At 55.7% G+C, this 25,768-nt stretch overlaps 1 protein-coding gene across 3 annotated transcripts; it reads right to left on the bottom strand.

The window, feature by feature from the left end:
• Positions 1–113: 113 nt before the first annotated feature.
• Positions 114–25,740, bottom strand: ARHGAP35 (Rho GTPase activating protein 35). 3 transcript variants are annotated; one of them, XM_074857395.1, is made up of 8 exons: positions 25,650–25,740; positions 24,188–24,279; positions 13,909–17,809; positions 5,432–5,576; positions 4,151–4,228; positions 3,700–3,831; positions 3,293–3,398; positions 114–3,189 (listed from the first exon to the last, which is right to left on the bottom strand). In XM_074857395.1, the coding sequence occupies exons 3-8, from the start codon at positions 17,602–17,604 to the stop codon at positions 2,829–2,831; spliced, it is 4,518 nt and encodes a 1,505-aa protein (XP_074713496.1). In that variant the 5' UTR covers positions 17,605–17,809; positions 24,188–24,279; positions 25,650–25,740; the 3' UTR covers positions 114–2,828. The 3 variants fall into 3 exon arrangements, with proteins under 3 accessions (XP_074713496.1, XP_074713498.1, XP_074713497.1); XM_074857397.1 differs by having other exon boundaries at positions 24,193–24,279; XM_074857396.1 differs by lacking the exon at positions 25,650–25,740 and having other exon boundaries at positions 24,188–24,422.
• Positions 25,741–25,768: the final 28 nt, after the last annotated feature.

Below are 25,768 nucleotides of genomic sequence, written 5' to 3'. Positions count from 1 at the left end.
GCCCAGTTTGTAACTGGTTCCCAGTTGGTAACTGGTTCCCAGTTTGTGCCCTGCCCCCCCCCACCCCCCATCCCCAGGGTCCCCCCCCCACAAACTCCGCAGCAACTCCAGAATTATTATTTTTTTTTTTTCTCGTCTTCCTTCTTTTTTTCTTTTTCTCTTTAAATTCAGCAGTAAAAGGGCCCGGCCGGACCCCCCGAGCGTTAAACATTATTTTTTGTTTTTTTGTTTTTTTTTTTCATGCACTAATCGCATCGGCCCTGGAAAATACCACAAATTGTTAAAAACGTCCTTAAAAGAAGCAGAAAAAGGCAACGTCTATCACCAAGAACTATGGGGCGGAGGTTTGTTAGGCCCTAAAAATACAAAGAAAACCGTTAGCGCCGGCGTCGCTCCCTCGGCGGCTCCTTCGCCAGCGGAAAACCCCCCAAAAGACCCCAAAAATGCAATTTTTTTCTTGTGGAGGATTCGCTTAAAAATGGATTTTTTTGGCGGTTGGGTGGTTGTTTTTTTTTTTTTTTAATGTACAGCGGAGGAGGGGGAAAAAAAAAAATCACATTTATTATTTAAACAATAACTTACGTCCTGCTTTAAAAACTACTATTTTCCGATACGACGTTCCTATGCTGTCACGGAGTTACCCCAAAAAAAAAAAAAAGGGGGTTTCAACCTAACAGGAAAACCTAAATACACAGGGAGGGGGTGAAAAAAAAATCCCCAAAATCGGGAGTTCTGTCCCAAAACCGCGCCGGGATGCGGCGGGTGAGGAGGATATGGCAGCGGGGAAGGGGGAAAATGGTTAAAATGTAGTGTTTTGCCCCGTTTTGGGGGGGGGAGAAGCAGCGATGCGTCTTATTTCTGGTTTGAGTTTTGCCCGTTTTTGCCTGGTTTTCCCCCAGCCCTTCGCCAGCAGCGAAAAAAAAACCCAGAAAAGGCCCCTCTGGCGGTGCCGAAAGGCACCAAAACCCCCAGGTGAGAATTGGGGGTTTTTTTTGTTGCTTTTTTTTTTCTAGTGTTCTGGGCTTTTTTTTCTTCTTTTTGGGGGTTTTTTGGCCAGTTTTATTTTTTAGAAAAAAACCCAAAACCAAGCTGGTGGCCGCTATTTACACCAACGCTTTTGTTTTAAAGCACGAGACTGGAGAATTTGGGGGGAAAAAGCCCTTTTTGAGGGTTTCTGTGGACCAGAGGAGCCCCTCCCTGGGAGGGTGGGGGGGGCAGGTGTTTTTGGGGGGGTTTGGGCTGTTTTCGTCACTGGAGGGGGGGGACTTTGGGGCGTCTTAAAGTGCGAAGAGACCCAGGAGGGGCGGCGGGAGCCTTCCCCGTGTTCTCCCAGTTGTACCATCAAAATCCAGTTTAAAACCACCCCGGTACTGGGCGGGGGGGGGCGGGGAAGGACCCAGACATCCGGGCCAACCCCCCCACCCCTCACCCCCGCCCCCAGGCGTCCTCGCCGCAGCCAAATTCCAGCTTTTCTTCCCCAAACCGAAACCTGTCGGCCCAACCCCCAAATCAGCAGCGGCTTTTCTGGTGAAAAACCCCAAATCCAGCCAAAAAACGGGGGATGGGGGTGGGGGGGCAGCGGTCCCGACCCCTCCCCTCCGGTAAGTGCTTAATGCCAAAATCCCTGGAGAGGGGCTGAAACGGGGGGTGGGGGGGGGTCCCCCGGCCAAAAGGCACCGCCGGGGCCCCCCAAAGGCTTTTTGGGGGGGTGAGTGGAAAGGGGGGGGGCCCAGGGGGGTCCTGGGATGAGTCCCAGGATGCACCAGGTGGCGTCGGATGAGCCTCGGGGTGTCACGGGGAGTCTTGGGGGGCGCTGGGGGAGCCCCGGGCTAAGCTGGACCACGGTGGGTGAGCCCGGGACTAAGCTGGACCATGTTGGATGAGCCCCGGGCTAAACTGGGCCATGTTGGATGAGCCTTGGGCTAAGCTGGACCACGTTGGATGAGCCTTGGGCTAAGCTGGACCATGTTGGATGAGCCTTGGGCTAAGCTGGACCATGTTGAATGAGCCCCGGGCTAAGCTGGACCACGTTGGATGAGCCTTGGGCTAAGCTGGACCATGTTGGATGAGCCCCGGGCTAAGCTGGACCACGGTGAGTGAGCCTGGGACTAAGCTGGACCATGTTGGATGAGCCCCGGGCTAAGCTGGACCATGTTGGATGAGCCTTGGGCTAAGCTGGACCATGTTGGATGAGCCCCGGGCTAAGCTGGACCATGTCGGATGAGCCTTGGGCTAAGCTGGACCACAGTGGATGAACCTCGGGATAAGCTGGACCACGCTGGATGAGACTCAGGCTAAGCTGGACCACGTCGGATGAGCCTTGGGCTACGCTGGACCCCGTCAGCCGAGCCCTGAGCCACGCCGGGGCCGCCCTGGGCCACTTAGGACGAGCTTCAGCCAGCGCCGGGCAAGCCGCCGGCCGCGTCCCGCCGGATTCGAGGGGCTTCGGCGGCGCCTGGGCTGAGCCCAAACGTCCAGGAGCAACCGCAGAAGCGTCCGCCGGGCCCCAGCGCCCCGGTGCCGCGTGTCCGCCGGCTCGGCCCCGCCACCCCCTCGCCCCGACACGAGGGCGGGAAAAACCCCAATAAATCCTCCCGGGACCCCAAATCCAGGCGCCCCGGCGCGCTCCCGCCGTGCCGAATCGAGAGGGCGAGCCCAAGCCCGGCGCTCGCTCCCCACCTCCGCCGGGCGCCCCGGACTGAGATCCTTGTGGTGTTGGTTGGTTTGTTTTGTTGTTTTTTCTTTTTTTTATGTTTTTTTTGTCGTTTTTCCGGTTGGTTTTGTGGTTGTTTTTTGTGTCGTCGGGTTTTTCCGTTCCCGGCGCCGGCTCACAGCGTGTGCTGCTCCGCGTGGAGCTGGGCCGGCAGCAGCGGCTGGACGGGCGACTGCGGCGACGGCGGCGGCGTCCGGGGGGGCGAAGGCTGAGCCGTGCCCGGCGCGGCGGGGAGGAACGGGGCGCCGGGGGGTGCGGCGGAGGGCGACCCGGGAGCGGCGTTGGGGGCTTCGAGGATGGGCCGGTTGTAGAAAAAAAAGGGGCACTGCTGGATGAAGAGTTCGATGATTGTCTGGTACGTCCGGGTGGCCGTCAGGGCGTCCATGGTGCTGAAGTCGGGTCGCATCAGGGTGGGCCAGAAGCAGATGGAAAGGTTCTCGCTCGTCATCAGGTTGATCCGGTGGTTGTGGCTGACCCTGAGGCGGGAAACAAAATGGCGGATGTACCCCCCGGCCCCGCCATCGCCCCAACGCCGCGTTTTGGGGTGTCGCGGAGCCTCCCCCCAACCCCAAAACGTACTTATTCAAGTGCCCGATTACGTATTTGAAGACCTCGTAGTTCTCCTTGGGAAATTTCCTCAGCACTTCCCTCAGCGCGTGGAGCTTCTGCTCCCGGTCGTTGATTTCTGCCGGGAGGGAAACCGGGAGTTGGGGGGGGGGAAATGAGGTGGGGGGGGGAGGCAGAGAAACGCTCACGGGATTTTTTCTCTTGGCGGAGGGATTTTTGGGCCGGATTGTCGCTTTTTCTGACAATAACCGGGGCTGAAAGCGGCGCCTTTCCCGCCAGAAACACCCGGGGGTGGGGGGGGATGAACATGGCGTCCATTAACGAGGCGGGCCCGCAAACGAGCTGCTGGGGGGTGAATTAATGAGGAGAGGGGCCGGGTGCGGTCGCGAGGGGGGTCGGGACCCCCCCCGCGTACTCACTGTGGGCTTCCACCAGCTCGACCTGCATGGCGTACGGCACCAGCGGCTCGGGCAGCTCCGAGAAGAAACTTTTCATGGCGCCGGCGACGGTGTTGACGGTAAAATCCTTCTCGGCCAGGTCCAGCCCGTGATCTGCGAGGGGGGAGACTCTTGGGGTTACCCCCAGGCTCGCACAGGGTGGGGGGCGGGAAGCCAACGGCGGCCCCGTTCCGTGGAGGAGCTGAACCCCGAGGTGTGAGGGAGGGGCACGGAAATGCATGAAACGCCCCCAAAATGGCGGGGATGGGGGTCCCGGCGCCCGGCCCGGGGCAGCGCGGCCGCGGTGGGCCGGGTTACAAAAAGGGGTTAAATGCGTCCGAATGGTGTTTTTCAGCCTCCAACCGCTCTGGCGGTGGCGGAGGGACAGAGCGGGGTCAGGTTTTGGGGTGGGAAAGGAGGAATCGGGCGTTACCCTGGTCGAACTGCCGCTGCAGACTCTCCATCTCCGACTTGTTCCCGCTGACGCGGTAGATGCCCTCGGTGCTCAGTCCTGGGGGAGACGCCGCTCAGGGGGGGCTCCAGGGACCCCCCGGCCCCCGTTCGGCGCCACTAAAACCCACGGAATCTGCTCCCCAAAGCCGTGACACCCCGGAACATCCTGGGTGAAACCCCCCGGCCCCTCCCAGCGGGGGGGCAGTTCCCCTATTTATTATTTTTCACCTTCCAAACCCGGTGCCCTGCAAAGGCCTTTTTTTTTTTTTTTTTAATTCAAAAATGGGGAGTTACAGCCGATTCACGTCAAAATCAAACCAACCCGCCCAGAACGCCACGCAGAGATTCTCACCCCATTTGTCTTTAGATTTGTCTTTATCTTTATAATTACTTTTATATTTATCTATTTCTTGATAATTATCTTTATATTTATTTCTTTATAATTATCTTTATCTTGTTCTTTATATTTGTCTTTATATTTATCTATTTCTTTATAATTACCTTTATTTCTTTATAATTATCTTTACATTTATTTTTTAATATTTATTTTACTTTATATTTCTTTATATTTATTTTTCTTTTCCTTTATTTTTCTTTATATTTACTTTTTTATTTAATCTATTTCTTTATACTTAATTTTCTTTATATTTACCTACTTATATTTATTTTTTTTTATTTATATTTACCTACTTAATTTTATTTATGTATATTCACTCTATTTATTTATTTATATTCACCCACTTAATTTTATTTATTTATATTCACCCACTTGATTTTATTTACGGATTTATTTACATTCCCCGTTTTTATTGACAGATTTCTCTTCACCTGTTGATTTCTGTTTATTTTGATTTCTCTCCCCATCCCGCTCTTCCCCACGGCTCCTCCCAGCCTCAGCCCCGATTTCGGGTGATTTAGCCCCAGCGTTCGGAGCCCGTTCCAGGCGTTAACGACTTGCTGCCATCACGGCGCGCCGCGACCTTCACCCAAAAACGTTCATGGCGTCGGGTGCGTAGAGGGGCAAGAGAACCCAAAGTGCTCTCCTGGGTTTTGCAGGCGGCGGAGCGGGGCTGGGGTGGTTTGAGTCCACCCCAACGGCTCCGGGCGCCCTCGTGTCCCCACCCCAACGGCTCCGGGCGCCCTCGTGTCCCCACCCCAACAGCTCCGGGCGCCCTCGTGTCCCCACCCCAACGGCTCTGGGTGCCCTCGTGTCCCCACGTTTCCACCTTCGCAGCACAAGGGACCTGCCGGCGCCTCTCACCTGTGGCCTCGATGTACTCGATGCAGCGCTCGATGAAGACGGGGATGGGCTTCTCGGCCGTCACCACGCTGCTCAGGGGCACCCCGAAGTAGCTGCTCTCCCACGGGGTCTTGGTGATGGACGGCCGCGGTTTGGGCTTTGGTTTCTGCGGAGAGAGGAGCAGACCTGGGTAAACACCCCAACGCGCCCGTTTGTGGGGGACCCGACACCGCCGGGAGTGGGGGGAGGCGCCTCAGACCTTCCCCCCCCGTGGATCTCGGCAGCACAAACCCCCGATGGGGGGGGAGGGGAGCGGCACAAGCCCCCGCCCCAACGGGCTCCGGCGGCCCTGGACGCAGCGGAAAATCCTCCCGGAGCTGCCCCGGGGCCGGGCAACGGGCGAGTCCTGCAGGGGCTACGGAGTCACCACGGGGGTTGTGCCAAGGAATTGGGGTTATTTATTGCAAGGGACTGGGGTTATTTATTCCAATAAATTATTATTATTTATTCCAAGGAACTTGTATTATTTATTCAAATAAATTATTATTATTTGTTCAAATAAATTATTTATTCCAATGAATTACTATGATTTATGCCACTGGATTATTATTTATCCCAACACATCATTATTTATCCAGATGCTTTATTAATCCCAATAATTAATATTTATCCTGACACGTTATTGTTTATCCCAACACATTATTATTTATCCCAACACATCATTATTTATCCAGATGCGTTATTAATCCCAATAATTAATGTTTATCCTGACACGTTATTGTTTATCCCGATACATTATTATTTATCCCAACACATTATTAACCCCGACACATTATTTATCCCGACGCACTATTAATTACCCCGATGCATTATTACTCATCCCAACACGTCACTGTTCATCCCAAGGCCTGTTCCATTCCATGTTATTTTCATTATATCACAAATAAGACGTTTCTTCCAGCGCGCTGCTGTCATTCCTGAGCCCAGTAACGTCTTCAGTCACGAGAGGAGGAGGCGGCGGTTACAGACCGGGGCTCCTTCCCCCGCTCCAGGGACGTTAAACCCAGCCCAAGGCTTGGCAAAGCCGACGGGTTTCATCCCAAACTCCGCCCAAGGTGCCTCCTGGACGTCACGGCTCAGGCGGAAAATAAACGGTGGCGCCGTTTTCATTGAAATAGGCATTTTTGGGAGGTTTTAGCTGAAAAAAAAACCCCTCTCCAGGGGCAGAAAGGAAAGACCAGAAAATGGGAGAAGCCAACGGGGCTCCACAAAGTTCAGGGACGTTCTAGGACGAAGCGTCTGGTAGGCGGTGGGAGAGTGGTGGCAGGTGTCTGCGTGGCTTCAGTAGGACCTTGGACACCTTGGACATGAGATTGTCGGGAGAAGCTGGTGAGGAGCAGAGGGGGAGGTGGAGCGGAGCCTTGAAACACCTCTTTTATGGAGGGGAAGCCTTGAAACGCCTCTTTTTTTGGAGGGGAAGCCTTGAAACGCCTCTTTTTTGGAGGGGAAGCCTTGAAACACCTCTTTTTTGGAGGAGAAGCCTTGAAACACCTCTTTTTTGGAGGGGAAGCCTTGAAACGCCTCTTTTTTTGGAGGGGAAGCCTTGAAACACCTATTTTTTTGGAGGAGAAGCCTTGAAATGCCTCTTTTTTGGGAGGGGAAGCCTTGAAACGCCTCTTTTTTGGGAGGGGGAGCCTCAAAACACCTTTCTTTTGGGGGAGGAGCCTCAAAACACCTCTTTTTTTTGGGGGGGGAGCCTCAAAACCCCTTTTTCAGACGAGACCAACCAGCTCTCCACAATCCCTGAGCGCTCCCCAACGAGCGGGGAGCATGCGGACGGAGGAAACGATGCTTCAGGCCATTGAAGGGAAACCGCGGAAGCTCTCAGTACTGGGCTCGTTCCCGGAGGCCGAAGGCTTTGCTCCAGCCTCATCCTCCCCGCCGAGGAGAGCAGGAGCTGGGTTTGCTCTGTCCTGCCCGGCAGATCGGGGCGGGCTGTCCTTTTTGTTTCCAGTGGAAATTAATTAACGCCTCTTAATTACTGCGATGGGTTTTGCAGCGGCAGGCGGCTGCTGGGTCGGCGCAGCCCCCGTGGCCCTTCCTCCTCCCACCTCTCCTCTTCCTCGCACACAGAACTACACGCATGTGTAGAGTGTGTACGCGCCTCTACGGGGCCGTTATGGCTGGTATGGGCACATTGCAACCAGGACTGCCGTCACCTACTATGATCCCAGCAGGGTGACATGTCTTAACTGTGGATCTGAAAGACTGGTTTTATTTTACCATTCCATTAGCAGAACAAGATAAAAAAAAATTTGCTTTTTCAGTTCCTGTCATCAACCATCCAGAGCCCGTGAAACACTATCAGTGGAAAGTGTCACCTCAAGGCATGAAAAGTTCTCCCACAATTGGCCAATGGTTTGGAGCTCAACTGGTCAATGGTTTGGAGCTCAACTGGTCAATGGTTTGGAGCTCAATTGGTCAATGGTTTGGAGCTCAACTGGTCAATGGTTTGGAGCTCAACTGGTCAATGGTTTGGAGCTCAATTGGTCAATGGTTTGAGCTCAATTGGTCAATGGTTTGGAGCTCAATTGGTCAATGGTTTAGAGCTCAATTGGTCAACGGTTTGGAGCTCAACTGGTCAACGGTTTGGAGCTCAATTGGTCAATGGTTTGGAGCTCAAATGGTCAATGGTTTGGAGCTCAATTGGTCAATTGTTTGAGCTCAATTGGTCAATGGTTTGGAGCACAATTGGTCAATGGTTCGACCTCAGGCACTCTCAGGCCTGCGATAACAATACCCCGCTTCTTACTGTTATCAATATACGGATGATATTCTTCTTGCAGTATGACCCGACCCAGTGGGATGACACGGAACGATCAGCATTATGTCATCTTAAACAATATGGGTTGGCTGTGGCTCCAGAAAAGGTTCAACGCACAAGTCCTTGGTTATACCCAGGTGCAAAAATATTGGATCAGACTGTAGCTCCGCAGCCAGTAACGCTGAGTAGGGAAGTAAAAAATCTCATTGACATCCAAAAGCTATTGGGAGCAATTAATTGGGTCGGGCCCTATTTAGGATTGACATCTTCTCCATTGAGCCCCCAATGGAATTATCGACGAGGGATGCTGATATTTGTGCACCGAGACGGTTAACCAGGGAAGTACGTCGGGTACTCGATGAGGTAGAAAAAGCGATACAGAACAAATCTGTTTATCGCCTGGAACTAACAGGAGTTGTGCAAGTTTTTGTTTTAACAGAGCCCACGATTCCGTAGGCATTACTTTGCCCGTCGAATGAAACCTGGGCGGGTCCTTCACATCTGCCGGAAGGGACGTTTTGACCCGATCGATTCAAAAAGACAGCACCTGGTGTTTTTGATTGGTGGCTCACTTGATATAAACGCACGGACCCGTTGCCTTGAACTTGTGCGACGGGATCCAGCCACCGTTGTTATTCCAACTCGAGCTGAATACTTTGAGCGGTGCCTAGCCAATAACACGGCACTGCAATCTGCACCGCCAGATTTTCAAGGACAAATAAAATATCACCTCCCCAGCCCCCCCCCAGTGTGGAAACTGGTGCGCGAAATTTCGATCGGGAACAAGCGGCTGCATTCCACGGAGCCAGCGGAGGGGTGAACTGTGTTTACAGACGGATCAGGAAAAACAGGAAAGGCGGTGGTAGCGTGGCTGGTGAAGGGTGAGGGGCACAGCATCGTCACAGAACAGCGAGGGTCGCCGCAGGCTGCGCGACTCCGAGCGGCATCGAGGCCTTCCACAGATGTACAGAACCTTCTGATCTGGTTACAGCTTCTGCCTCTGCCGCAGGATTGGTTCAGCGGTTAGAAAGAGCAATCCTCAAACAGGTGCGCAGTGAAAAATTGTTTAATTTGTTACGGTTCCTGCGGGAGTTGAGCCAAAAACGTGAGAATCCCTGTTAGGTGTGGCGCAGTCACAGCACCCCGCCAGGACTTTTAGCAGGAGGCGACACTGACAGGCTCGTGGCTGTCGCTGTGGTGCCGAAGACTCCACAACAGCCCAACCATCGCACCCATTTTTCCCTCAAGGCGCCAGAGCGTTACAGACAGTCTCGCCCCACGGCAACGGAGGGAAGAGCCGCCGCAGCATCGCGGCCTGATGGTCGGGGACAGCGAGCGCCGTGTTCTGACGGGGTGAGCCCCGGGGTCACGGGCGTTGGGAATCTGGCAAACGGACGTTACGCACCCCGCAGAATTTGGGAGGCTGGAGTATGGACGTGTCCCCGCTGATAGTTTTTCACACGCGGGGGGAAAACGCCAGAGGAGCCATTCGACGTCGGCAAAAGGCGTTTTTTGGTTTGGGCGTCCCCGAATCAGTAAAAACCGGCCCCGCCTGTGTCTGCAGAGCGGCTCGGGAATCTCCGCAGAGGTGGGGGATTCACCTTGGTACCGGCGGCCCACGTTCCCCCACGGGACAGGCAAGCGTTGAGCGTGCCCGTGGTACCCTGACACAAAACGGGGGACGGAAGGGGAGCCGCCAGGGGCCCGCCGGGCAAAGGCCGTTTAGGCATTAAACTTTTTAGCCGTGCCCGAGCAGCGTTGGTCCCTCCCAGTGGGAGACATTTTGCCTCTTCGGCTCAGGAGTCGGGGAGCTGCCTCGGTGCGTGATTTACGGGGGGGACGATGGGCTCAGCCCGATCACCGGGGCAGGGGCACGCTTGTGTCCCCACGGAGCTGGGCCATGGTGGTGCCCTGCCCCTTGTACCCGGCCTGGTATGTCTCATCGACTGACGTGGATGGCGTTGGGCACGGCACGTCACAAAATAGAGCCGCAACAGATTCTTTGTTAATTGCCCAAAGTGAAGACGTTGAGAGAACGCGTTGCGTGAATCCGTCAGAGCCCTCGCAATCAACACATAAAGCAGCTCCTAAAGGAGTGAAAAGTTACAGGGAAATGATGGGTGGGATGGGCTGAACGACTCGTTTAGAGGACGGGGACTGTCAGGGGGGTTGGTGTCGTGGATAAGAGCCGGGCTGTTGATTTTGTAGGCCGTCGTAGTTGTGTTATTAACGTTGCCGTGTCGTGTGTCTCTGCGGCAAAGGGCCCCGCAGGGACGGCCCGGGCCATGGGTGCAGCACACATACAAAAAGGGGGAATTAGGGGAGAGCTCGGCGGGTCCGAGTGTGAGTTTGGCCTTGACCTTGGGCAGGTAACCGTGTACCCGCAGGGGCTGAAGGTGCCGCGAAGAGCTGAGTAACGCGGGTACGGAGCTGCCTGAGCGCAGGGAGAGGAAGGGTACGGAAGCTGCGACAGGGAAGAGGTCACGTGACCGTGACCCGTTAGTCGCTGATTAAACCAGTCACGTATGGACACGCACACTTAATGAGGTTAGAAACGGCGTGTTCGAACGACGTGATGGCCGTTGGGGACAGTCCGGCGTGTGCCGTGTCCATCCCAACAGCGACACGTGCAGGGAGCGTCCATACGTGCGTTTATCCATACAGCGCGTGAAGCACGTAGGCATTGAGTACGTGTACGTGGTGTAGGTGTGCATTCCCAGATGTATGGTGCACATGTGTGTGCATTTCTACATGTATGTGTGCGTTTCCATATGCACAGAGCATCTATACGTGTATAGAGGATGTGTGCATTTCTATGTGTATGTTAGGTGTGTATGTGCATTTCTATACATACACAGCGTGTGGATGTGTCCATTTATACATGTATACAGCACGTATGTATCCATTTATACATGTATATAGCGTATATGTGTCCATTTATACATGTATATAGCGTGTATGTGTCCATTTATACATGTATACAGCACGTATGTATCCATTTATACATGTATATAGCGTATATGTGTCCATTTATACATGTATATAGCGTGTATGTGTCCATTTATACATGTATACAGCACGTATGTATCCATTTATACATGTATATAGCGTATATGTGTCCATTTATACATGTATATAGCGTGTATGTGTCCATTTATACATGTATACAGCACGTATGTATCCATTTATACATGTATATAGCGTATATGTGTCCATTTATACATGTATATAGCGTGTATGTGTCCATTTATACATGTATACAGCACGTATGTATCCATTTATACATGTATATAGCGTATATGTGTCCATTTATACATGTATATAGCGTGTATGTGTCCATTTATACATGTATACAGCACGTATGTATCCATTTATACATGTATATAGCGTATATGTGTCCATTTATACATGTATATAGCGTGTATGTGTCCATTTATACATGTATACAGCACGTATGTATCCATTTATACATGTATATAGCGTATATGTGTCCATTTATACATGTATATAGCGTGTATGTGTCCATTTATACATGTATACAGCACGTATGTATCCATTTATACATGTATATAGCGTATATGTGTCCATTTATACATGTATATAGCGTGTATGTGTCCATTTATACATGTATACAGCACGTATGTATCCATTTATACATGTATATAGCGTATATGTGTCCATTTATACATGTATATAGCGTGTATGTGTCCATTTATACATGTATACAGCACGTATGTATCCATTTATACATGTATATAGCGTATATGTGTCCATTTATACATGTATATAGCGTGTATGTGTCCATTTATACATGTATACAGCACGTATGTATCCATTTATACATGTATATAGCGTATATGTGTCCATTTATACATGTATATAGCGTGTATGTGTCCATTTATACATGTATACAGCACGTATGTATCCATTTATACATGTATATAGCGTATATGTGTCCATTTATACATGTATATGGCATCTATATCTGCATTTATACATGTATACAGCATGTATGTGTCCATTCATACATGTATATAGCGTGTATATCTCCATTTATACATGTATACAGCACATGTGTCCATTTACACATGTATATAGCATGTAAATCTGCATTTATATATGTATATAGCACCTATATCTGCATTTATATATGTATATAGCATGTCTATGCACATATTTATATATACATAGCCTGTATATGTACATTTAACACGTAACACGTGTATAATGCATGTGTGACACGCCAGCGCCCGTGTATCTGCCACGCACGTGCACAGAGCACGCGCGCTCTACTTTTCTGCGTGTCCCACCTATACGTGCGCGTGCGCTTCCACCCCGCCGCAGCACCGGCTGTTTCACACCCCTGGACCACTTCTCCACCCACATCCACGCGCTGGAGACAAGATGGCCACCCTGGCGGGGGCAGGACGCCCACCACACGCCCACCACCACCACAGCACACTTAGGGCCAGGTGGCTTTGACACCCAACCATTGGCCATCAGCCTGCCAACCACTGGCCATCGGCAGGCCAACCGTTGGCGTGCCATTGGCATTCAACTCGACAACCGTTGGCCATCAGCCTGCCAACCATTGGCCATCGGCAGGCCAACCGTTGGCGTGCCATCGGCATTCAACTCGACAACCGTTGGCCATCGGCAGGCCAACCATTGGCCATCAGCATTCAACTTGACAACCGTTGGCCATCGGCATTCAACTCAACAACTGTTGGCCAGCGGCAGGCCAACCGTTGGCATGCCCTTGGCATTCCACTTGCCAACCGTCAGCCATCAGCGCATCAACCATTGGCACGCCATCAACATTCAGCACACCAACCATTGGCTCTTGGCACGCCAACTGTTGGCCATCGGCACGCCAACCGTCAGCCATCGGCGCGCCGACCATTGGCCTTCAGTGCACCAACTGTTGGCGCAACATCAGCATTGGCGTGCCAACCATTGGCATGCCAACTGTTGACCATCGGTGCGCCAACGGTTGGCCTTCGGCGTGCCAACCGTCAGCCAAGAACTCCAAAGACCACTCAACCACGCGGCACCTCGAACAGGCGGGCCTGTCCAAAACCACTTTTACCCTCTAAAGACCAGATCCACCATCGTGCCGAAGAGCGGCAGCGAATCCCGGTGGATTTACGGCTGGTTTTGAAGAACCGCGGCACCACGATGTGTCAACCTTGAGAAAAGCCACCCAAGAGCAGCAACAGTCAACACCTCAAACGTGTCCTCAACTTACTGGTGTCTTCTCCAGTTGGACACATCACTCTAAACGACTCTACGCCGAGTGACTCGACATCGTTCACTAGCGTTAAAGAAAATTTACGAGGCACTTTTCAAAACACCCACATTTTGGTTAATTGTACCTCGAAAGCCATCGCTTCCGAGTGCGGAACGACCTTTCTCCGAAACCCATCGCGGGGATAAAGTCGTCAGAGCCGACCGCCTGCGGTGGAAGCGCTGGGGGTGATTTCGGTAGAGGACCGCGAGTTCCCGCAGTCCGGGCGTGATAAAAAAAAATTAAAATTGAGAGATTCTGCGCCCGTCCTACTCTTCGATCAACAGGGAAATACGTGACAAATGCCGCGAACGCGACGGCAGGAGCCGCTGCCCCCGTTCGGGCCTTACGCCCGGCGCCACGCCCCAACCTCCCCCCCCCTCCTACCTTGGTCGTCCTTCGGAGGCTGCGCAGGATGTTCCTCCTCCTGGGGTCCTCCCCGTCGGCCGTCTCATAGGGGATAACGGCGTTATCGCCTTTATACCCCTGGGAACTCTGGTCCTCCTCTTTCTTGCGGATGGGGCCCAGCTCGTCGTCGCTGCCGACGCTGAAGCTGGTCCGGTAGCTGGCAAACCGGCCCAGCCTGGTGCAGCGCGTCCGGTACAGGACGGGTTTGCTGACGACCGAGACTTTGCGGCCCCGCTCCAGGGAGCTGGTGTCCATCTCGCTGTCGGAGCCGTTGCCGCTGCCGTTCGATTGGGTTTTGTTGATGTTGCGGATGGTGATGATCTTGCCCTGGGTGCTGTCGTGAGGCACGGAGTAGATGTTCTCCTCTTCGTTTCGGGGTTTGACCACGGCGTCCATCGGCTCGGCGTAATCGGAAGGGTCGAAGCAGTCGCTGGGCAACCAGCTGCTAGAGGAGACAGATTTCCGCTGCCCGTCGCGATGCCCCTGCTCCAGGTACGACAGGTCCCCCTTGGTAATGTCAAAATGCACGGGGGGCTTTGGTTTCACCGGGGGAGGTACTTTGTTGTTCAGCTTGCTCTCAAAAGTGCTCATGACGGAAATGAAAGACAAGCCGTCGTTCCCCTCCAGCTCCATGGAAAGCTTCGAGTGGTCCTTGGGCAGGGCGGGCACGGCCACGTCCTCTCGGAAGGGGCTGTAGGTGGGGGGCTCGGCGTCCTCCTCCGAGTCCTGCAGGTTGGAGTTGCAGAGCGGGGAGCCCGCCCGCGGCGAGTTGAACACCTCCTCCGTCGTGCTGCAGGCCTCGGCCACGTTGTCGTACATGTGGGTGGCTTCGATGATGTTTTTTTTCTCCACCACGTCTTTGAAAAACGAATGGAAAATCTCCAGCTTGTGCTGCGGTTGGCTGCAGGGTATGGTGGTGAACTTGCCGTCGATCTCCTGGGCGATCTCCTCGCCCTCGGTGAGCTGCTCTCTGCTCAGGTCGTTGTCCAGGATGTCCGCGGAGCCGTCGGTCAGCGCCACGACCTGGATGGGGATGATGTCCTGCACCTCGCAGAGGAAGGCACGCAGCATGGCCAGCGACGCCTTGCGCTTGGCCGAGTAGAAGACGATGTACCCGTGGACCAGGCGGCTCTTCCTGATGCTGAAGGAGGAGTGGTAGGAGAGCAGGGAGAGCTCCACGCGCCTCTTGTGCGGCCCGATGGCCAACTCCAGGAGGACGGAGCTGCTGCTGCCGCACTGCGAGGGCCGGTAAGTCTGGGACTGCAGGATGGGCAGGAGGATGTCGTCGGCGTTGAAGGGGTCCCCGCACATCAGGCACATGACGATCCGGAGGTCGACGTCGGCCAGGTCTTTGATGCTGGAGGTCGAGCTGACGAGGTTTAAGTTGCGCTTCGAGTCCAGCAGCCCCTTCAGAACCTGGCTGATCTGCTTCTCGTTGATGTTCCGGCCGTAGCCGATGCCGGCAGAGGCGGGGTCGAGGAAGACGCACTGCAGCTTGCTGGCGATCTGCTGGCCTTGCTGGATCAAGCTGTGGAGCGTCTCGCCACTGGTGTCCCCCCTCTTGTTGACGAGGATGAGCGTCAGGGGAAGGTGGGCCAAGTGGTTGTCCCTCCTCCCGATGGTCGACTCTCTGCTCTTTTCGATGCTTTCCACCACGTAGGACAGTGACTCCTTTGAGTTGTAAAGGCAGAGACAACCGTGAGGCTGGAAGGTGGGCGTCTGGAAAGAGTTAACGGGGAGCCGGACGTTGCCCTCGATCGGCCTCAGGGACAGCTCGTACATCTTACCTTCGATCACGTACTTGTCGTCGTTGGTGCAGAGCGCCCGGATCTCGTTGGCCAACTCGCGCGCCAGCCCGTCCTTGCCGAGGATCACCAGGTTGATCCTGTCGATGTTGGAGTCCGACAGCAAGTTCTTCTGGTTGCGTTCCGAGGGCCTGATGAAGCGGGAGTTGATCAGGTGCTCAATTTTAGAGTCTACGCAAACCGGGCAGCTGGGACACGTCTCCTTCGTCGGGTGGTAGACAAAGTGGATGTGCTTCAGGATCAGGGCGTCGCGCTCGGCCTGCAGCTTCTGCAGCGCTTTGAACCTCTGCTCTTCGCCCAACACGTCCTGGATGACGCCCATCTTCTCCTTGCTGGGTTTAGCGTCCAGCTCCAGCTCGTAGAACAGCTCCGAGTACTCCAGGAGCAGCTCCTGGAACTCCTCCTTGGCCTTTTCTATGATCTGTTTTTGGTGCTTGCTGTAGATGTCCATGTAAACAGACTCCTCCAGCCACATGTAAAAATCCTCGTTCATGATGAAGCTGCGCGCTTCCTCCCAGGGCTTCCCGGGCGTGATGAAGGGGGAAGTCTCCAGGTTCTCCTTGAAAGCTCTCCTCATTTCTGCCCTTTTCCTCTCGTTCCTCAGCTTTTCTAAGTGAGCTTCGTAGAGCTGCTCGGCGGGCTGGGTCTCCATCAGGTCGAAGGGGATACGCTCGTTCTCCATGTTGTCGATGTGGCCGGTGGCGTCCCAGGGCGTCTCCTCCAGGACCACGAACCATTTCAGAAAGTCCGGCTTCGTCTCCAGGAGCTTCTCGGCTTTGACGCAGCTCAGGTGGTCGATCTCATCCAGGTCGGGGATGAGGGCCTCCAAGGCCTGAGGCAGCATGGCCAGGTACATCTTCCGCCGGCGCTCGATGTGCTCCTGCTTGAGGCGGTGGACGTGCTGCAGAAACAGCTTTTTGGCTTTCTGCGTCCCCTCCAGGTAGACGTAGTCCTGGTACTCGGGGGAGGACTGCATCTTGCGGCTGACGTTCAGCCACGTCTCGTTGTGGTTTTTGACGATGCGGCTGACCAGCCACTCGTACTTGTCCTTGGCCGCGGCGATCTGTTGGCTTTGCTGTTTCAAAGCTTCGAAGTAGGGGATGATTTTCGTCTTCCCCCGGCTCTTGTCGAGCAGCTGCACCAAGGTGCTGAAAGCCAGGTCGATGTTCACGTTGGATCTGGCCGACGTCTCCACCACCTGGAGGTTCTTTTTGCTTAAGGCAAAAGTGTGTGCGTCCCTAATGTACCGCTCCACGCCTTCGTCGCACTTGGTCAGGACCACCACGATGGGCTTTTTTGTTTTCGCTAGTTGATTGTAAAGATTCGAAACGAATTTCAGCTGATCATCAAAGTTCCTGTTCATACCCCTGCTCACGTCGATGCAGAGGAGGAAGCCATCCACCAGCAGCTTTCCATCCGGCATCTGTTTTTGTTCAAAGTCCTGCTCCAGCCCCAGCTGATCAGTGCAAAAGTACATGAGCTTTTCAGCCGACGCCAGTTTGGTCGCGGCAGCCCTCTTGATGTAGGGCTGCAGGGCCGTGCTGCGGTGGGGCTGAAAGGTCTGGTCGTCGATGAACTCCGTCTGCTCCACCACGTGCATTTTACATTCGACGCAGTCCTCCAGGGAACGCACGACCTCCCCCCAGTAGAGGAAATGGTCGTTATTGACCACCCTTCCCCCAAAGTCACTGGTGCTGAGAACCGAGGTGTGGTCCAGGTGGAACTCGTCCGCGCTGGGCCGCACGAAGCGGTTGCAGAGGCAGGACTTCCCGATGCCGCACTGCCCCTTCTCCTTCTCCGTCCCGGACAATCCCACCACGCTAATGTTATAGGTGGGAATGCGAACATCTTGCTTTCTTGCCATCATCATCGTCCGCACATCCTGTCCCAGTCAAACCGCTTCCGAGAGGTTTAAGGTTCCCGGCAGCCGCTCGGCAGCCGGGGGGGGACGCGGGGCGACGGTTCTCAAGCCAGGCAGGGCGCCGGGGCCGTGAACTTCGCCGTCCCCATCCCGCACCTACCAGCAGCGCTTCAGTTCTCGCCGGTCCCCGTCGTCGGGCGTCCGATGTTTCCCCCTAAGAGTTGAAAAAAAAAAAAAATAAACAACCGTCAGCGTTTCAGCTCAGGAAGCCCAAACTGATTTAATTCCTCCTGATTTTGTTTCATACGCCTCGAGCGTGACCCGGGGAGGAGCCGCCGGCCGCCGCAGGCACGGCTTCCCCATTGGCGCGAACCACGAGCCCAGCGCGGTGCCGAGGCAGATCGAGGCCACGGGCTGCCCCCTTCCCCCCCCAGGAAAAATGGGTCAGCGGCGGCGGGAAGAACCGAGGGGACCCGTGGCGGAGCCGGGTTCGTGCTGCGGGAGCTTCTGATCTGAGGCTGAAAAAAAACCCCCTGAGTCAGACAAACCGTCCCGTCTTTTCTTCACCTTTTGAGTTAAGATCAAGCGTCGCGCTGGCTTAACGCCCGATCTGCTTCCACCAGGAGGATTACCGCCTCGCGCCCCGCAGGTAGGCGAGGCCTAAGAGGATCAGAACCGTTTAAAAACAAACAAAAAAAAAAAAAAAAAAAGGAAAGACAGGGAGATCCGAGTAAAGCCTTGAAGAGGCGCCCGAAGCGTCAACCCACACAAAGTCCTCCCAGAGGGAACGGCGCTGGGGGGAGGGATGATCCAAAAAAAAAAAAAAAAAAAAAATTAAAAAAATCCTACCCTCAAAAACCCCCCGTTTCACCCGTCCACGGGGTCACCCCCAGCCGCCGCGTCACGCGACCCGAGGCGAAGCGGGAATTTGGGTGTTTTCGGCGTCGACCTGCGAACGCTGGGCTCTTCCCCACGTTATTTCCCGCGGGAAGGTCGCTCGTGGCTCCGCGGGGCGGCACCGCCGCGATGTCAGCTATGCCACTGAACCGCCGGCGAGCCTTTAATTACTTCAACTAATTACTCATCGCTCAATTTGAAGGAACGCAGCTACTCCCCGCGAGGCTGGACGAGGCTCGAGGCCTCTCGCACGGCTCCTTCCGCCGTGTTTCTCCTCAATCCTCGTCGTTTCTCTCCGTTTTGGAGGACGCGGCCGGGCGGGTGCCGAAAAGTCCCTGAAATGGGTCGTTTGGATCTTTGCAAAGATTGATTTAAGCTTTTAACCATCTGGGTCCGAAACGTTTAATCTCGTGCAACAGATGGGCTTATCCCCCGGGCGTGCGGCACGAGGAAGCCTCTCCCCGGCTTTCCCAACTTTCTGCAAAAAAATGAAACCCCCCAGAGCCGCGGAGCCGCCGATCTCCAAGACCGAAACCCGCGCCGAGCGTCCGACGAGGGGGAGGAAGGGCCGGCACGGACGACACGGCGCCTTAATCCTCGGCGCAAAGCAGGAAAATTATTAATAAGTCGCACGGTGTCACTACGCCAGGCAGCGTCATCCAACGAATTTCTGACGGATTTGGTGAAATTCAGGTTTTCTGGTCGCTTTAACCTGGCGGAGAAGCCGCCGGTTTCTCTCCCTGTGTCGGGGTTGCAGGAGCGTTTCCACAAACGTCGCAGGAGGAAAAGCAAATTCCAGCGGAGGCAGCTCCGTGCCGAAATGGTAAGAAATTCGATGCGAATAGGTCAAAAAATCGCCGCACGCCCCAGGCAACTCCTGAGAGTTATTTCCCCCAGTTCCTCCCGCTGATCAGCTTCACACCTTTCAAATTTGACTTATAGTTAAAAAAAATAACAAGAGACGCGAGGTTTTGGAGGCGCAGCGGCGGCGAAGAGGGTTTTGGGAGGCGCAGCGGGATCCGGCGTGGCCGCAGACACAACCTGTCCGTTTCCGCCGGGTTTTCCGCCCAGGAAAGCAGCCGGAGGGACCCGGCCGGCGTGTCCCCCCCCCCCCCCCCAGATCCCCACCCAAAAAACGTCGCCCCCACCCCACCGAGGGCTTCTGGGCACTGTCGCGCTCACGCCGGCGCAGCTCCTCGTCCAGCTCGGCCTCACGAAGCGACGTCCCTTCTCCTTCGCTCGGGGCACGGGGAGGGGAAACCCGGTGTCACACGGCGCTCGCTTTCGCTTTCTCCCCGAAATCCCTGAGTCAGGAGTTACTCATTTACGCCACAAAGTCCAGCTGGGAGGACCAGGAAGAAGAAGGGACCCGCTCTGTTAATTCCCAGCAAAGCGAGGGGAATTTAGCTCTTGTTTCCTCTTAAGAAGCTGGCAGCAGACCCAAAGAGAAGGAAAAAAAAACCCAGAAAAAAAAAAAAAAAAGTATTTTCCACCCCCGGATACCTGAAACCTGGGTTCGGCCACAGCCGCCGGCGTTCCCCGCCAGCCCCCGACGTTTGCTGTGTGCGTGTGTCGCAGCAGCCCCGGAATTAATAGTGTGTTCAATTAAGCAGCTTCCCAACGCTCTTAAAGCGGAGACAAAGCTTTCTTCATGCTCCTTGCGGCGCTCACCAGGGTCACGAAGGCCCCGGCGGGCGCTGCGGGAGGACAAACTCCGGCGGGCGGCTGGAAGAGCCCCGCGGGCAGCGCCGAGGCTGCCAGGCCGGGTTTTAGCGCTTTTTATATTTATTTCAGGGGAACGACCTCCTTGTCGTAGCTCTCCCCAGGTGGACGGGATCGTCTTCTGCCTCAACCCGCCGCCACGGCCGACCGGGGCACCGGGTGCTCTGCACAGCACCGAGTCAGGGGGTGAAATAGCGGCAGAATTGGTGTTTTCACTGGGAAATCGGAGAATATTAAAGCCAGGGTGCGGAGGGTTTAAGGAGACACAGCCCCGTCCTGGCTTACTCCTCGTTTGCGGAGCGGCTGGATTGCAGCCCGCCACGGGACAGGCCTCTCTGTCCTGCACCCAGAACCCCCCCAAAAATCTACATTTTTAAGAAAACCAAGCGTTTTGTGTCACCGGTTTAAATTCAACAAGCCAAGGCTCTAAATCAGAAGCCAGACTACGCAGAAGTGAAAAGAATCGGCAGCGCCGCGGCACCTCGAGGGGCCGCGGGGCACCTCCAGCACTTCGTTTTGGGGGTGTCAACACGCTGGGAGCTGCTCCGGGGTCCCTCGGCTGCTCCCCCAGTTCCGTGTCACGGTGGCCGCCCGGTGCCGCAGACCAGCCTCAGTCGCTGAACCCTCTACAAACCTAAACTTTGCTCAAAGTCCAAAAAAAACCGACCCCCAAATCCCACTAACCGTGAAGCTGAGCAGCGGCAGGGCTGGGCTCGGCGTTGTCCCTTCTCCGGGGAAGGGCCGTGGCTCGATCCCACCGGTTCAGGTAGTCCGGAGCCAACCGCGCTTATCTCGGGCCTTTTGGCGAGCGCAGCCGCGGCGTCATCGAAGTGCCGCGAAATAATCTGACGGCTTAAACGGTGGAAATCCCTGGCCAGGAGCCAAGCGGCCTGGGCGCGCTCTCCCCAGCGGGGTCATTAAATCTCCCCAACTGAAAAGGAACGAGGAGGGGGGGGGGGGTGGGGGGGTGTGTGCGTGTGGAAAAAATAAATATGTGGTTAAACAGCATCTCGCAACGGGAGGGCAAAGGTTTTTTTTCTGCAGCGAGGTGGCATCCGGGAGCATCTCACATCACAAAGGTGCGTCCGAGTCCAGGATAACTTAAGCAAAAATAAACACACCTCGTGGATACAACCCCTTTCCGACCAACCGCTATTTATCCGTCGTAAGATAAACCCCCCGGGCAGACATCCGCATCAAAACGACAGCGCCGGGGAGAAAAAAAAATCCTCCTCTAAGTGCCGCTGCTCCTCGTGCGGGTGTTTAAAAGTTGCCTCGACGACTCGTAAAAGGCTTTAAAAACCCTTTGGCCACCCCGAGGTGAGGGGCAAAGGTCAGGCGCTCTCGGGATGGGGACAGGGACACGCGACCCGCCGGGAATGTTCCCCCTCCCGCAGCTCCCACCGCCCCCGAAGCGCCGGGCAAACGCAACCTCTTACGTGTTTTGGGGTGTTTTTTCACCGGCGCCCCCCACGCGGTAGAGGCGCGGGAGCCTCCTAACGAAGGGGGTTTCACAAGCGAGCGCGGCCCCCCCGTGCCGGTCAGGGTCAGCTCCTCCGGTGGCAGAGGAAGGGGAGAAACCAGCTTTGGGGGGGTTGTTCAAAAGGCGGCGTTGGGTTGAGTGGTTGGCTCTGCCAACGGCTCCGCGAGGGCTCAGACCGCTGCGTTACACGTACATACTTTTATATATTTATATACAGAAATATCGAAGGGGTTGGGTCGATGGGACCTTCAGAGCCCACCCATGGCGTGGGCGCAGACATTTCCCACCAGACCGTGCTCCCAGTCCCGTCCAACTTGACCTTGACCCACAGCTCCTCCGGGCGACCTGCTCCAGCATCTCCCCACCCTCATCGCAAAGAATTTCTTCCCCGTGTCCAACCTGACCCTCCCCGCGGGCAGTTCAGAGCTGTTGCCCCTCGTCCCGTCACCGCAGACCCTGGTAAAAGTCTTCGCCATCTTTCTTCCCAGCCCCTTGAAGCCCCCAACGGCCACGAGAAGGTCTCCTCCTCCTCCTCTCCAGCCCTGACTCCCCCGGCCACGCTCCCCAGCAGAGCCGGGCCCATCTCTATGGTCTCCTCTGCACCCACTCAAGCAGGTCCCTGGCCGTCCCGTGGTGGGGACCCCCCGCACTGGCCGTTCACCCAACCATCCATCCGTCCGTCCATCCATTCATCCATCCAGCCAACCATCTACTCACCCAACCACCCAATCATCCATCCATCCATCCATCCGTGCAACCATCCACCCAACTGTCCATCCAACCACCCACCATCCATCCATCCATCCATCCAACCACCCAACCATCCATCCAACTGTCCGTCCATCCCCCAGCCTGCACCAGGATGGGGAATTTCCCCCGCTCACCTGCAAGACCCCGCCCTTGGCCTTGTCAAACCTCCCAAGCTTGACATTGGCCAACGTCTCCAGCTCCCTTGGGACGGCAGCTCTTCCCCTGAGGGTACCAACGGCACCGCTCAGCTCGGTGTCACCTGCAATCCCACCATCTACGTCATCAATGATATTGAGCAGTACTGGTCCCAGTATGGACCACTGAGGGTCACCGCTCATCGCTGGTCTCCATTCGGACATTTTGCCGTTGACTGGAGTCAACAGACGTTGAGATATATTGATATTTATGGACCAACTGGGGCCTTTCCCAGTGTCTTGACACCAACAGCACCAGAAACGCTCAACCCAACCGGAGCAAAACCCAACTAGCAACGTCTCCGCAGCGGGAACGGAGCCGTCCACCCCACCCAAGCCGGGTGGTTAACGGCTCCATCACCGGCCACCTCAACGAGAAGGTACTGGAGCGTTACTCACCCGGCCCCGACGGCCCGCAAACTCGGAACTCATTTTCAAAAAAAAAAAAAGAAACCAGGGCAACGTCCAAATGAGTCAGCAAGGACAAGGCCAGAGGATGTCAAAGTCGTAGAGTTCCCTCAGCGAAGGAGCAAAGACCAACCGTTGCGTCCCAGCCCGGCCGGCCAACCGCTGGCGCGCGCCAATTAAATCAGCCGTGATTACAAAATGACTAATTAGCGCAAACACAAGCGTCACCTTCCGCGACGGCGTCACCGCAAAAACCGCTTTTACGTGCCCAATTCCCAACCGCGAGAAATCCGCTTTCCTCGAGAAAAACGAGGCCGCCCCTTGCCCATCCCAATCAAGCCAATTTACCCCAAAATGAGGGGGGTCACCCCATGAGAAAAATGACCCAAAATTATCGGGGTTCACCCCGGTGAGGAAACACGGATGCCTACGAGGTGCTCAGGATGGGGTCACGCTGCTCCAGAGAGGACAAACTTCCCAACGGGCATCGCCAAAACCCCCCCGGAGGCGGGTAAAACCCAAACTGCTCCAAAATCGCCATTTTCTGAGGTGTCGGGACCCGCGATGCCGCGAAGACCGAGGGAAACCCCCCCCGGTGAGCAGACGCGGTCGGAGAGACAGTGGGAGGGAACCGGGGCCGGTTGGGCAAGGAAAAAAATAAAAGAGGAAAAAAATAAAAGTAAAAGAGTAAAAAAATAGAAAAGCGAAGCGGGTGCGGAGAGGAAGAGCCGGACCGCCACGGCCTTTTTATTTAAAATTTTTTAAGGTGGCAAAGGAAAAAAAAAAAAAAATCGCATCTCCCCGGAGCTCGGAGGTGCCGCCCCGAAGCATCCAGGAACGTGGATGGGAAAGGGGGGGGATTAAAAAAAAAAAAAAAGAAAAAATAATTTAAATTTTTTCTCCCAAGCGCCCTCCCAAGCCTGACGAAGCGCGTTACCCTGAGGAAGCTTCCCCAAATTGGGAAGGGATAAGGAAAGCGGCGGGAACCCCGGCGCAGGCGCCTGGCTCAGCACCTTTTTGGGGGTTTTCATTTTAAAATCAAGCGGTTTCTTAAATCTGTCTCCCCCCCCCCCACCCCACCCCCCCATCAGCGGGGAGAAAGCAAAAAAATCAATGAATTCTGGCCATTAAAAATTACATCACCAGCCGGCCCGAGCGCGCGTCAGGCCCGTCTTTATCTCTGCGGATTTAAACGCCAATTACCGGCGGCTCGTGCGGGTACAGCAGCTCCTGGAGGAGGGAAAAAAAAAATAATTAAAAAAAAAAAATCACTATCGCGAAATCAAAGCCCCCGTTTCCGTTAAAAACCCCCAAATATAAAGAATCATTGTGCGGCGCTTAATCTCCCGGCGAACGCTTTAACCGTTTCCCCGGCCCGCAGCCGGCGCCGTCAATTTATTAATGAATAAAAAGGGGCTTTTTAATTGCTGGGGGGGGGCGGAGGGGGGGGGGGCAGCTGCCGGCGGGCGGCTCCGGTCGAACCCCGACCTCGTCTCAGGGGGGGTCGCGGCCGTCGCCGGAAAAACCAGAGGAACGTTGGTCGGCGGAGGAAGATTTTAGAAACAGGCCGGAAAAATGAAAAGGGGGGGGAAGGGGGGTTGTCACCCCCCAAAGAGCGGGGGGGGGACACCCCGAAAAGGCAGCGGACCCTGAAAATCACCCTGTGGATCTGTCGGTGCAGGGGGGGAGGAGACACCCCCCGTTTTCTTTTTTTTTTTTTGGGGGGGGGGGGGGGGTTAGGGATTGCCCCCCGCTCTGGGGGGGGCAGGTGGGTGCAGCAGTTGTCCCCGCCAAGGGGGAGCCCCCCCATGGAGCCCCCCCCAAACCGCAGCCCCCCCACGAGACCCTTCGCAGGGGCACAAATCTGGGGGGAGGGCGATGCTGGCCTTCCACCCCCCCCCAAAAATCTGGGGGGACGGGGTGATCGCAGCCCCCAAGGTGGAGCAGCACCCCCTCTCACCCTGCTGAGCAACCCCGCCCCCCATAAAGGGGGGGCCTTAGGCCAGGGGTAGGAGCCCCTCCCAAGTTCTTTAATGGTGGGGGGGTCCTGCACTCCCCCCCTCCCTCCACCCCCTTGCTGGTGGGGGGTCACTGATCCTTTAAGGGGGGGGTCTCCTCCCCTCCCCTCTAACTTGGGGGGCCCAAGGGGTCTCCCCTTCCCTCACCCACCCTCTCCACCTCCCTTAGTTTGGGGGGGGTCACTTTGCCCATGGGGGGGGGGGGGTGTCTCCCCCTCAAGGGGGATGAGGGGTCCCCCCTCCCAGGACCCCTCCCCTTTAAGGGGGGGTTGTGACCCCTCCCCTAAAGGCGGGGGGGCGTCCCCCCTCCCCTGGGGGTCTCCCCCACCTCTGCCCTCCCCGAACCCCTCCCCTTGGGGGGGGCTCCCCCGCGGCCCCCTCAGGGACGAGCCCCCCCGCTCGCTCCCCACAGGCGGGTCCCCCCCCGCGGGCCGCGGCCCCGCTCCCCTCCCGCCCCCCCCGCGGGGGCTGGGGGCCGGCCCGGCGGTTGGCGGCCGGCGGGGGTGGGGCGGCCCCATTGTTCCCAGCCGGGGGGGGGTTGTGGGGAGGGGGGGGGGGTGGAATCGCGGGGCCGCTCCTTACCGTGACGGCGGCGGCGGCCGCGGGCCGGGCCGGGGGCGGCGGGCGGCGGCGCCATGTCCCCCCTCGGGGCGGCGGCGGCGGGGGGCGGCGGGCGGGGCGGGGGCGGCGGGGCCGCCGGG

This window comes from Strix uralensis, unplaced genomic scaffold (genome assembly GCF_047716275.1).
Source record: "Strix uralensis isolate ZFMK-TIS-50842 unplaced genomic scaffold, bStrUra1 scaffold_131, whole genome shotgun sequence".
NCBI classification, from domain to species: domain Eukaryota; kingdom Metazoa; phylum Chordata; class Aves; order Strigiformes; family Strigidae; genus Strix; species Strix uralensis.
Note: the sequence above shows the minus strand (reverse complement) of the source record. Positions and strands in the feature narration are given on the sequence as shown.